Source organism: Lipotes vexillifer, unplaced genomic scaffold, assembly GCF_000442215.2.
Source record: "Lipotes vexillifer unplaced genomic scaffold, Lipotes_vexillifer_v1.1 scaffold1155, whole genome shotgun sequence".
Taxonomy (NCBI): domain Eukaryota; kingdom Metazoa; phylum Chordata; class Mammalia; order Artiodactyla; family Lipotidae; genus Lipotes; species Lipotes vexillifer.
This window is the reverse complement of record NW_006791048.1, coordinates 61,068-75,096: the sequence shown is the minus strand read 5'-3', so window position 1 is coordinate 75,096 and position 14,029 is coordinate 61,068. Positions and strand designations below refer to the sequence as shown.

The following is a 14,029-nucleotide window of genomic DNA, read 5'->3' as shown; positions in this document are numbered from 1 at the left end:
GGCTCTGGACACACAGGCTCAGTGGCCATGGCTCACGGGTCCAGCCCCTCTGTGCCATGTAGGATCTTCCCAGACCGGGGCAGGAACCCATGTCCCCTGCATCGGCAGGCAGACTCTCAACCACTGCACCACCAGGGAAGCCCCAGAAATATTTTATAATAAAATGGAGTATAATCTATAAAAATATCAAATCTCTCTGTTGTACACCTGAAACTAATATAACATTGCACATCAACTATACTTCAATTAAAGAAAGGTCATTCAGCAATTGAGTACATTTAGCTGTGAAATGAAACAATGATATGACAGTCTTCTCTATCTTGGAACTATGTTATCACACAGGACAGATCTCTGGATGGCATCCTGGCCCTACCCATGGCCTCTCCACCTCTCTCTGGAGACTTCACTAACCATGTTGACTTTGGCAGAGCCCAGGGGCATGGAGGGCAGAGGTTTCTTTGTGCTCTGTATTTTATACCATGTAGAATGTTCAGTGACCCACTCACTGGTCATGGTGATTGGTTCAGAACTGTGACTTAAGCCAAGCCAATCAGAGTACTTTCCAGGAGTTTTTGGCCAGAGTCAGGAGCAAAAGCTTTCTCTCTTTCTACAGGGACTGCTAAGCTGATAAAATGTGAGTTGGGGCCGTTGAAAGCTATTGAATCAGCTTCATGGAAGTAGAACTATCATCCCTTGGGCTGTGCATGAAGCCAGAACATCCCTGGATTTTTCAGTTTTGTGAACTAATAAATTTTTCTTTTTTCCCCTAAGTTGTTTTAAAATGGGATTCTGTTACTTTTAAGAATTCAAAGGAACATATTTTATAATTATATATGGAAGTTTCAAAGCCTTAAAAACGTCAAGAACTAAAAAGAAATATAAGCTTATTTAGTTGAACTCCCACATAAAATTCAACAATTATGAAATCTCATAAGAGTCTTCATGGGGACTTCCCTGGCAGTCCAGTAGTTAAGACTCTGCACTTCCGCTGCAGGGGACATGGGTTCAATCTCTGGTCACGGAACTAAGAACCCACATGTCTCACCGCACAGCCAGCCAAAAAAAGAAAAAAAGAGTCTTCATGCAAACAATAGGAATAAAAGCATGGAAATCCAGGGATATTTGGTCCCAGGAACAGTGTGAAATAGTGAAAGGATTTGGGGAGATGGCTTTTAAAGGACTCAGGACAGTTACTGGCACACAGTAGACACTCAGTAAGTGTCAGTTCCCCTCCCTCCCTGCTCATTCCAGTTTCAATGAAGGAAAAGATGTCAACTGATTAATGAAGGGCAAACAATTCAAGGGAAAAAGCAATTGCCAAAATGAAATGTTCCTTAATTTAAGAGAGGAGAAAAAAAGAATTTTTGCTCAAATCTATCTAGAGAACATATTTCAAAGGAATTTGGTAACGGTGATGGTTTGGTCACCTAGCAAATCAGGGGAAAAATCCACTATCTATATGAGCATGAAAGGGCACACCACAGAATTCCAAAAATACTCTATCTCATGAATCTGTCATACTTACCAGAACCTTCAGATAAATGCCTTGGAAGTGGCAGATAGAAACATTCTGATATGACCACCAAGACCTGGAGGGAAAACAGTGATTTCATAGTGAGTGGGTAGGACATTTGTTACCAAACAACCTCAAAGTTAGGTTCTGCTTCTATAACCAGACATTCATAGACAAATATCAATACATAGCAATTGGTCAAAAGTCCTCAAAAAAAGACAAGGGTATAATTAAGAATTTTCTATTTTTCAAATGTGATATAACGTAGGAAAACACTATTAACTGTAGAACAGGGGTCACAAAGTCAAATGTATACACAAAGCCCACTAAAAATAGATGAATCAAGCAAGTATAAGAAAACAGACACTATCAGCCAAGTCTAAAGTGACCTTTAAAAAAGAAAACATATTCTGACAAATAAAAGTAGTCTGTACATGGGTTGTCTCTCACCAGTGGGTAACCCTGATTGCGTGGAAGAATACTTCAGGGTGCAGAATTCTTAAGAGTCCTATAAGAAATTACTACAGGGACAAACTGTGAGAAAACACTTCAGTGATGTGAACTAAATCCTATTTTAAACAGTGATTGACTGGCTTCACACCTCTGACCTTGAATGCAGCATTGAGTCACTTGCTACTTACTATAAACATGCTGTTTCCCTTGATAAACCACAAGCTCCTAAGAGGCAGGTTCATTCTAGTCCATGTTCCAGGCCTGGATGGTGTGGGCCGTGGTGATGAAACTGACAGGACGATGTGTGAATCGGGGCCAAGTCAGCGGGAGCCCCTCGCTCTCTACGCCCTCCCCATGTCCTCCCCTACACAGTGCACAACACAGAGAAGTCAGCACAGGAGGAAGCTGCCCACTGAGAAGGGCTTCACAGTTCCTCTTTTACCTAGCTAACTCCTGGAGTTCACCTACACTTTGAACAACGGCCCAGTCTTTAAAATAGGAATAGTACTTCATAAATATGTTTTTAAGGGGCTCTAAAATTTTAAAAACCCAAAGACATCATCCTTTTGACTCAATTTTATAAACATCAAATGAGAACCTCACTTTATTACCATCTGTATATTCATGTATTACTTTACTTAATATTTGCCTCATTAGGTTCAAGATATCATGTTAACTTCTGAGGGTAAGGGTTCAAAAAGAGAAAAAAATGGCAGTTTAATTATAAAGCAATATGGAACAGGGGTCTCATAAAAAATGAAGAAAACTCTTTGATAGATACTTAAGAGATACAGAGATTACAACCAGTTATGGGGGTGGGGAAGACTAGAATGACCACTTGAAAGGTGGCATTTAGGGTCCTGGGCATGGTCAGGAGCGGAAGGGCAGCAGCAGCTATCTGGCTCTTGTAAGTGACACCAAACTGGACCACAGGGGCTCTTGGATCCAGAGAAAGGCCTAAATGCCAGGCTGAGGAGACCCATGTGCTGGGAAGTGTTCCTCCTTGGGAAGGAACAAGCTCCAAGCCATCAAATTGATTTGAACAGCAAAGAGGAAAACATTTCCATCTGAAAAGACTGAGGCTGAAAACCTATTTCTAATATGACAGTCACTTGCTTATAGTAGCTATTCACTGGACATAATGTTCTTTGTGACTTTTTTTTTTCCTTTTGGCTTTCTTAATACCAACTGGAGGGGAAATTTTTGGTCCTGACACATTGCAAGGGAAAGAAGAAACACCTGCCAGTGACAAATAATTGGCATTTACAACAAAGCCTGGGAGGGAGTAAGTCCCACCTGCGAGATACCTGGGCCATCTAGAGCGCTAGGTAAGGGGGCCTAGCAAAGACTTATGGGACACCAGCCTCAACCTTGTCAGCTGTGTGACCCTGGGCAAGTCACTTAACTGTTCTCTCACTTGCACTTTCTCTTGAAAGGACAGGCTTGGGACTAGTCTATTACTAAGGGCTGTTTTATGTCTCTAAGAGTACATAATTCCATTATACTGTCTTCCTTCCCAGAAATTGGGAGGAAAACCCTCTCATTCTATCAGCTCAGGATCTATTTTCCGGTCTCAAGAACCACTCCCTTGGGATGAGTCACTTTCTGAGCCACTAAGAATGGTACTGTTTAAAAACAGGGTCTATATAGGATTGGTGTCCTCATCTTCATCTTCCCTTCCATGGTTAGATTTTCAGGTTTCAGCTTAGCAGACAGCCAGGCATCTAAAAGAGGAGAGTAGACGGATTTGCCATCTTTCACAGGAAGGATGAAACTTTCTTCCACTAGGAACTGGTCAGCGGCATGTAGAAAAATAGTCCACCCAAGCTGCAAAATCCAGACAGTGTCTATACATACCAACTGAAATGGAGACGAGATAACAGAGGCAAAAGATTGCTACCTGTGTTTTCCATTGCTTTTCTGCCTGTCTACAGCTTTGCTATCTTCCACCCTTCAAAGCAGAGTTGCTGATGTCAGAAAATGATGCGGCCTGAGTGATTTCATACACAGACTATGCACTTAAGGATCTTTCCCATATTGGTTTAAAATGCAAAATATATACTTGATTTCTAAAACTGAGCCCTTTGTCTACATGTGAAAAATAACATTTAGTAAAATATTTCAACTACTAGGCTCAATCAAGGTAGCAAGCAAAAATCAAACTAGCAGCCTTGTTTTGACTTCCCATCTTTTAAAATTAAGGAAAAATAGGAAATGTAACAGTCAGGCTTATGGGAAACAATAACTTGATCAGGAAATCACTTCGTTATGGAAAACATCCTGCCTTTTCTGGCCACTGCATAAGTTAAACTCCATAAAGACTCATAGAGGGAAGGAGACCCTCCAAGGTCACCAAGACCAAGTTTCACATAACTGCACACTGGGCCTTGCTTTCAGCCCCCAGTTAATGGCAAAGGTGACACAGAGCAATGAACTGATCACCTGGAGACCTCATTGAAGGCAAAAATTCTAGCTGTTGTGTTTCTTTTAACATGTTACAGTTGTAGAAAAGGCATTTTGAGCAGAGACATGTGTTTGCTATTTTATGGAAATGTATTAACAGAAAATGTATGAGTCTATTACTGCTTTGAAATTATTTCCTTAAATAACATTATCTTCCCAACTTCTTATGAAGGAACAGTAATCTCTATCACTTAGTCACCTGAATAGTCTAGACTAATCAACTCTCTTCTTTCTTCATGTCAAGCCTCTAATAACCTTCCTATACTGATTATTGGACTCTAAGTTTCCAAATAACTTAAGGCTTAGGCAGGCCTGACTTCTTGGACTTACGGTCAACCTCAAAAGTAAAATTCTAGAACTCTTTATGTGAGAAGAGTTTTCAATGGTCTTCCAATAGGCCCACACTCAAACTACATTCCCCATAACTCCATCTCAGAATCGCCCAGGATCTCATACTGTTCCCCCTACAGAAGCCTCACACTCATGCAGCTCCAGAGTAGACGGTAGATGGGAGAAGCACATTTATAACCAAAGTCAAAGTTATATCCAAAGTCAAATCATTTTAGGCCAGAGCATTAGGGAAATGTTAGCTAGCAGTAAGGTTAATGTGGCAGAATGGAACATACCTAGGACCTAATGAATGACATATCTAAGTTCTATCCCCACCCATGAAGTTAACATCAGCAATCAAATGACAAATATAAACCATAATATGAAGTAAGCATGTTCGTGGCAAAATAAAATCGAGCTTCCTTGGCTCCTTGGAATATGACTTTGTAGTACCAAGTTGTGACTTGCTATAAAGGCAACTGCTAACATTTTAAGCTTATTTTTTAAAAGACCTTGCAAAAGAGCTGAAATACATTACAAAAATGTAAGGATAGACTTTAAGACAATCTTACCTAAAGGGCTGTCCTTTTCATACAAATTTTTAGTGATCATCAATTATTCCTATCATACAGTGTTTAAGGGCTGTGTGATTAGTAACTTTTACGAAAAGTAAAAGCCCAAACTGATCAAGTGTAGGTAAAGAGAAAGATTTCAAAAATATATACAACCAAGAGTAAAACATGCCCAAACATTTATAGTTGCCTATATAGTTAAGTAAATAAATGTATTATTCCAACACTTACCTAAAACTCTAGGGAGAAAATACACACATACCTAATGGATAGTAATTTTCATATCCAAAGAAGACACAGTGATGTGGTTTGCATCTTATTTTTTTACATAATAATGATTGTGTTTTTTATCCACATTATCTTACACACTCCACCTGGGGAAAACTGCAGTGTATGTATAAGCAGCTGGTGAGTTTAGAGGTTCAATTTGAGTATACGAACAGGAAAGATCATCTTGTTCACCCAAGGAACAAATTCACAGCTTTGGCCTTATCATCACAATGTTCTAATCAAGTAGGCAATTTGTGAATTCACAGCTGACTCAGTTGTCTTGGAAACTGACTATGAATTCAAGTAAGTCTCTATTTATTTCTTCATTACTGCCTATATTTTGGGTAGCACATGACTTCAGAATATTTAAGGGAGAGGATTAGGCAATAATAATTTAATGAATTTTCCAGTATTTCTCAAATTTCCATTGAAAGCAGTATCAAACAAGCAAATATTATTTAACTGCTTAGATTACACACAAAATGATGTTTGTTCATGAGCTTTTTCTTTCTTGGCTGCTTTCCAGTTTTGCATGAAACCAACTGGCTTTAAAGACAAGAAAAAAGATTGGCATTATCTCTTACCAGACCCATGAAAAGGCCAAAAATCAAGGTGGCTATGATGAAAAAGACATAAGAACACCAAGCAGGAACTCCAAGGGTCACTGTGAAATAGTTGTGAAGATGCTGTAATCAGAAGAAAAAAGTAAAAAAATATATACTTATAATGAGGACTAAGAATGTTTGAATCTCCCTCTTTACCTATAACTCAAGTCTGCAAATTGTTTCTACTTATATGAGCCCCCTCATAGGTCGTCCAGCAGTTTATGCATCTATATGATTCTTCAAGAACAAGTCAAATTTTACAACATTGAGAATGTGAGAGTAATAATCAAGGTCATATCTAGTAAGAGTTACACTTCCTTGAAGTTCATGATCAAATAGAACTCTGGTAGAATTGGTTATCTAGTCCCTCCTTCCATCCTGAGATTTTTTTGGTCACTCTGCCCTAATAATTTATAACCTTAATTTTTACTCATAATATGGCATCCATAAAAAATTAAACTTCTTGGGCCTTTACCAATTTTTAAGTAGAACTAAATTACTCCTTATGGAACATCAACCATTTAAAATGTCTCCGTGCTTCCTTTTTCTAATCAGACTCTTATTGCTCTACCCTCACCCATCCTTAACAACTTTCCTAATCACCATAAAACCTGAATGTAATAATAGAAGAAATTTTCCAGTTAATTCATTATGAACAAATAAGATTTCATCAGTCTTCGAATAGAGTACACATCCCTTCTTGTTTACTGTCCCCTGGGACTCTATTTGATGCCAAACACTAAAAAATAAGTGAGGAGATACAATCTTAGCTAGAAATTATTTACATGCTAAATCATACAGGAATTACAGATATGAGCCTGCTAGTCTGGACTCAAAGCACATTTATATATGGACTTGCAAGAGCCATGCTGCCTCATGATGGCTTTATGATAATCTATTTTAGGCTCTTACAGCTTTAAAAACATTCACTAAAAAACCAATAGTTTTATGATTTTGTTATGTCTATAGATAGTTTTATCTATAAAATTACTGGGCATAGGATGAAATGGCTCCAAGCTAAATGCCACCAGCAAGCAGATATAATGACTGAATGACTTGCCTAGAACTGATAAGGTTGATGAAAATGAGACCAAGATTCTATTTTAATATTTCTCAAAACCTAAGTTACTCGACTATCTCCCATTGGTTTCTCAGTTTATAACTGTCAATACAATTAAATAATATATTTTATTCTGGCTTAATTCAGAATAATAAACAAAAAAGCTTGTTAACTGATCTAGAATAATCTGAGATCTCTTCTCTCCAATTTTTTACTCAGCAGTAGAGATATATCTAAAGACTCATCAAGTTTTTAAATACACATAATCAGTGTTCAATATTTATTGAATAAGGAAAAGATACTAGCAAATCCTTCAACTATTCATAAGAAATGCAAACAACTCTTGATTTGAAAAACTGTCATCTGTCCTCTGCTGATGGCACTGGTCGTCACTCTGTCTTCAGCCAGGGCAATTATTTATTAAGAATAATCTAGGGCTTCCCTGGTGGCGCAGTGGTTGAGAGTCCGCCTGCCGATGCAGGGGACATGGGTTCGTATCCCCGTCCGGGAAGATACCACATGCCGCAGAGCAGCTAGGCCCGTGAGCCATGGCCGCTGAGCCTGCGCGTCCAGAGCCTGTGTTCTGCAACGGGAGAGGCCACAACAGTGAGAGGCCCACGTACCGCAAAAAAAAAAAAAAAAAAAAAGAATAATCTAGTATTCTGCAGCCCAAGTAGGCAAAAGAGGTATTTGGGATACAAAAGGTTGTTTCATTCAAATTCCGTTCAATGGAAGTTTTAAGATGCATTGCACAGTTCTCTACTTTAGGAAATTTTGTATATTGAACATAGTTTATTTATGCTTTTCTTGATTATTCAATGTCATCATCAAGATTAAACTGTGAAATGTGCCAAAGTATTAGAAGACATGGAAAGCCAGTATTCCTTTGTGCTGACCCATGGATGGATGAATTCTGGAGCTTGCTTTATAAAGTAATATCTGCCCATACAGTTGGAATGAATAACAGCATCCAGTTATAAGTCCTTCTGGACAGTGTCTTGTGCCCTTCTGCAAAATAAATGATTTAAGAAACCCTCAAGAAATTTTCTAAGTTATTTTCTAGGATTCAGTAAATTGTGTGCCTTTGAATCACTGCATTCTGAGTCATAGTCTTAGTGCTTTCAAAAACAGCCTCTTATTATAATAGGTTCCACTTTAATTTTCTTGTTATCAACTCACTCTTTAAAGGATTTATTTGAGCTTCTTAGAGAAACTCTGCCATCTTGTGGTCTTTTTAGGTGATTATTACTAAAGCCTCATTAATCAAGTTGTGCTCTCACAACTGCAGCCACAAATCTTTACCTGTTTACTTTGAGTCCACGATGGTTTCAGAGTACCTTTAAGAGTATTAGGGTTCCTGGTACCAGGCACTTGAAGTTTTGCTATATATATGTTTCCGAGTAATAACTGATTAAGACTGATCTAGTTCAATTTTAGATTTCTGTGTTTCCTTTCGTTGCCAGGTAAAGTAACAGTTTTCACTTTTGGAAAATACTGACCTAGTTCAATATTATATATGCTCATTACAAGGAAGCATCCTGTTGTTTACTTATGCGCGAAAATGTCACCTGCTGGGCCCAATACCTTATACGTTTGCAATAGGTGACTGAATTAGAGCTAATTTTTGGCTACACACATTTTGGCTACATACATTTGAATGAGAGAACTAAATGCAGGATAAATGAGAAGAATATTCCAACCAGTGGTCAGATGGATTTAAGGAGTGGAGCCAGGCCAAGGCATCCAGGGGTCAGAGGTGGAGCCTCCCCTCCCCAGGGAGGCCAGCAAGCCCTCTGGGATCTGAACTACTGCAGGTCAGGTTAAATCCCGCCCAGGGGCACCACTCATCCAGCCCAGTGTCACAGAGCCTCATTCAGAGCTGGGCTGGCCCCAAAGGACAGAGAGCCTTTTGAATTCAAATCCCATCTGCATCACAGGTTATACCCTGAGGAGTTTGGGGATGATCCTTAAACCCCTTTCAGACAGATTAGAATCCTCAAAATATCCTCCCTGTGTGAGAGTAGCTCAGAAAGCCTTCTCCAGTGATCACCAAGGGCTCACTTCCCCTTCTATGTTCTACCCTCTCAACACCTCCAACAAGACACAAATCTGCAGCCTCTTGTAGGCTCGAGGGGAGGTGACCTGTGGATGGGCACCATCTCACTCTAATATGGTTCCAGATATTTTTACAAACAACAAAAAATCCAAAAACAGTAAGAGAAGAGACACCACCATCTAAAACACAGGGGGATGTTTTAGAGTTTTAAAATTCACTCTGGTTATTCTCCAGTCTAAACATTCATGGCCTTTAATTCTCATCATGAGATACTGATAAAGCATTAAATCTTCTCCATCACACAGCGTGTCCAATAAGGTGTAGCACACCTTACTGTAACTAAAATTTGCCATATGCCTGCATCTTTTCATAACAACAGTAACACTGAGGAGAGGTATTAACTTACATCCTGTATTAGCTCAGTAAGCAGCACAAATTCAACAAATAAAGTAATGCTTAAATACATTCAAATGCTAAACCTAGTTAACAAAAGTACACATTGTACAACTGTCATAAAACCCTATTTCAATCCTATCAACCGTGGTTTAAAAATAAGTGAAAAAAGATAAAGTATTCCTTGTTGTCTAATCAGCGGAAAAAGTAAAATAATGATGACAATGATTAATGAATAAAAGTAACAAAAAACAGTTCTCAAGTACATGATAGGTACCAGGTTCTATGCTAAGCACAGAACAACTGTCTATGGCAGGGAAAACAAATGGGTTGGGAAACATACAGCGGGTGGACTAGCAACCCATCCATGGGACACTGTTGCTGAGAAAAAAGACTGACTCCTATCTGTCTATGCATCCACAAAAATCTCAGTATGGTAAGAGACTGTGGATTGGCATCAACAATCTTGCCTCACTGGCATTAGCCCCTCTGCGTCTTTCTTTCTTCCCTGTTTTTACCTTCTTCCTCAGAGTCTTTACACTCTTTTAGTTCCAGTGCTGTGCCTCTTCTGTTGACTGTTAATACAGTTGCACTACAGTTTTATATTATCTAGACTTGAGTTAAAAACAGATTATGTTCCCCACAATTACATACTCAACAATTGATGTGAGGATCTTGGGCACGGGAGAAGAACCAGCTAAATAAGCTAACTGAGCAGCCAGGTGGTCAGCTAGGAGAACGGGCTTGGTAAGTATCAGTAGTTCTATAAGGACAACAAGACAAACTATAGTTAGAGGTTGCAGTGGGAATCAGAGACTGATGCGTAGCCAAGGATTGGGTCACACCAGGCCAGAGATCATACCCTCTGAATAAGAGGACAAGGGCTGAATTCTGAAAACACAAGTGGTGAGAGCCCTTCCCAGAGATCTGATGAAAGGCTGGGGACTTGTTTCTAAGAATAAAAGAAATTACAAAAGTTTGTCAAGAGGCTTGAGGAAACCAGATGCTGATACAGAGAGTAATACCAGTTTTCTATTATAGATATTTAAGGTAATGTGTACACATATGAGGAGACTAAAATAACCTACAAACCTACCATCTATATTCTTTTAGTCATGTACATCCCCACCCCGCCCCCCACCACACATACACACACAATCTACAATCAGGGCAAATGTATTAGTGACCCCAATAAATATAAATGGACTAAATTTATCAGTGAAAAGAATTACTTCTTGCTATATGCTTTTTAAAAGATTCACTTAAAACATAACAACAAAAAGGTTGAAAGTAGAAAAAAATATCCCAGGTATACACTAACCAGAAAGAAAAAATATGGTATTAATATTAGACAAAATGACCTAATAGAATGTAAAATGCAATTGCTGTGTGTCAAATTCTACAGTTTATCTTATAAAATTGTACTTTTTGTTCTTTTTAAAAATATCTGGAAAGTCTAAATACACATATATATAAAATATATATCATATATACTTTACTTCTCAATCCTAATAAGAACATCTTAATTGGTTATTCAGAGATGGATCATATTCTATTCTCCAAATGGCCTTTTCTCTGAAGTCCAATGCATCCACACAGAATCCATCCATGCTGCCCAAGGCTGTGCACTGTGCCTACAAAGATAAAACATCAACTCCTGGCCTTGATGTGCTCCAAATGCCACACATTGTAATCATTTGCATGACATGATGAAAAACTCCAACTCCTTGGTTATCAGCCAAGCTATAAGAGGTCTGAGCAATCATTTATTTTCCCTGGTACTATCTTTGAAAATAAAACTACTCTTTAACAATGTGTGAAGGTCACAATCAGCTTCCATCTAAGCTCTTCTTAACCCTCAGAACAAATTCATCTCTTGACCTGCAATTATAATAGATTCTGTGCTAAGATCTTGATGATGATTCCTCACACTTATTAAATTATCCTCTTGGATTAGACATTATATGGCTATAAGGTTTTCAGATAGCTATCAGAATATATGACTCCATCAACCTTTAGTGTCAAAATACTGCAATAGGCTGAATCCCTTACTCTCAGTTCCTGGTTTGCAATTCATAATTCTCAAGCTTTGAATAAACTTCTTGCCAATATCACGAAAATATCAGAAGAAAACCACATGAAACTCAAACTATCTGAAAAGGGAAAAATGCTAGTTATTGTTTAATATGATATACAAATGTCAAAAAAACCAGTTAACAGATCTTAACCAAAAAAGACTGAATCTAAGTCAACAATCTGCTCTCTGTTTTAAAAATTAAACAAAAAAACCCTAAAGTAGGTCTCTCACAAGGCAGGAAATATAATACAACTGAGAAACTAGGACACAAAAATTTGTTCTTATATTTCCCTAAACATACAGTAATATGCATGAAAAACAGAGAGTCTTCATGAGCTCCCTGAATATTAAGTTCCAAATATGATGCATGACCTATAATCATAGCTTAGAAAAGACAAATATAGGGAGGGACTCACTTCTAAAGATCTTTTGAAATACTTTAAGGATATATATTTAATTTCACAGTAATTTTGTCAAATCTGGTAGGATTTATTAGTTCACCCTACATGTAAAGAGGAGCAAAAGCTTATGTGATACATTCAAGATTATGTAACAGTTCAACATTTTAACCTAAATAAGTTCTAAGCCACTGAAAGAACTCAGTGAAATGATACAATCACACATATCAGGGGCTCTCTTCCTTAAAGGGCCACATCATAAATATTTTAGGCTTGTGGGCCATATGATCTCCATCACAACTACTCATCTCTACCACTGTAGTGTGAAAGCAGTCACAGAATACAATTAGTGCATGTGACTGTGTTCCAACAAAACTTTATTTACCAAAAAGGGTGGCCCGGCCCACCCACAAGTTGGCTGATCCCTGACAAATATTTGATCTGTAGGGAGATTACAACAATGGGAAAATAAGATGAAGAGAAACCACATAAGCCCTTTCAGCTTTGTTAAAAGGATTCATTACCGATCTAAGAAAATATGACTTGGACACAGTAGTTACAGGTCTCTGTCCAATTTATGTCCTTAGAAGGACACAAAGACACATTTCCACTGTGACCCCATGTAAGAGTAGTTGTGTGGCTTAAAAAGAAAACAGAAATTATAAAACCATTTATAAGTGTTTATTTTCCAATTGTTTAGAAGCTACCTTCTCACTCTTAAAAAAAAACCCTCTGCCAATATAATAATAAAGGGCATATTTACTCACCCATATCTTGCCAGAGATGCTAAAAAGACCAGCCATTCCAGACATCCTAAAAAAATAAAGAGAAGGAGAACCACTGGTGAGGTATGATATTAAAAAAAAACAACACAAGATTCAAGTCACAAGGACTACTCCTCCACTTCTTGCAATACATTGTCCTCTCTCCTGGATTCGTTCCCATCCTTATAGAGCTTAGACCCCATGGTCACCATCTGAATTACTCTGCTGTAAGTACGGTCAAGTCCCTGATCCTTTCTCCCTGCATGGTGCATGCCTGGTGAAATCCCTAACCCTGAGCAGCTGAATGTCTCTGGGGAAAAAACACTATCTCCCCTCACAGTCACAAACCTCAGCGAGCACTCAATACGGCCCAGGCCCACTGTAATCTTTTAGGCTCTTACCTGAGATGATAGCTCATATCCTTTTCTCTCCCTTCAAACTTTAAAAACCCTCCCCTCCCCAAGCACTCTCAGCTAACAAACACTCCTTGTCTGTCACTGTGAAACCAGAAGCCATTATGTGATCTCTCTTATCTTCCCAGCAGCAAATCTGAGCCTGGTGTACAACTGCATCCACCTTCTCCTATTGCAACAGAGAAAGTCTGCCTGCCTGACCACAGTCCAAACCCTCCACTCGTGCCTTGCACCCCATCCCTTCTGTCTTGTTAATGACTTGGTTTTTCCTGTCATCCCATTTCCTGCATCAGCAATTTCTCCCTCTCTGCTGGATCATTTTCATCTGCACGAAAACATGTTCTACCCTCTCTCATCTTTTGAAAAGAGCATCACTGGACCTCAGACGGCCCTCCAGCTTAGCTTCACAAACTTCTCCAAAGAGAAGCCTACGCTTGCTGCTGCTTCTTCCTCACTGTATCTTTAACCCATTCAAATCTGGCTTCCATCCTCTACTGCACTATCACTCCTTGTCAAGGCCACAATGACATCGCATTGCTTCACTCAATGTCTCCGTCTCAGACTTGATCTCTCTTAACCCCTTGGTAACATGGGACACGAGTGACTATTCCCTCCTTCTTGACCACCTTTTACTTGGCTTCTAGGAAACTGTGTGCCCTAGC

At 38.8% G+C, this 14,029-nt stretch overlaps 1 protein-coding gene across 1 annotated transcript in view; it reads right to left on the bottom strand.

Moving 5' to 3' along the window:
- Nucleotides 1–14,029, bottom strand: part of TMX4 (thioredoxin related transmembrane protein 4) — a 40,280-nt gene that overhangs the window by 1,065 nt on the left and 25,186 nt on the right. The window contains exons 5-7 of the mRNA XM_007464183.1: nucleotides 12,958–13,003; nucleotides 6,186–6,287; nucleotides 1,526–1,589 (exon numbers count right to left, since the gene is read on the bottom strand). Coding sequence (XP_007464245.1) covers nucleotides 1,526–1,589; nucleotides 6,186–6,287; nucleotides 12,958–13,003 — 212 coding nt within the window. The remainder of the gene's footprint in view (nucleotides 1–1,525; nucleotides 1,590–6,185; nucleotides 6,288–12,957; nucleotides 13,004–14,029) is intronic.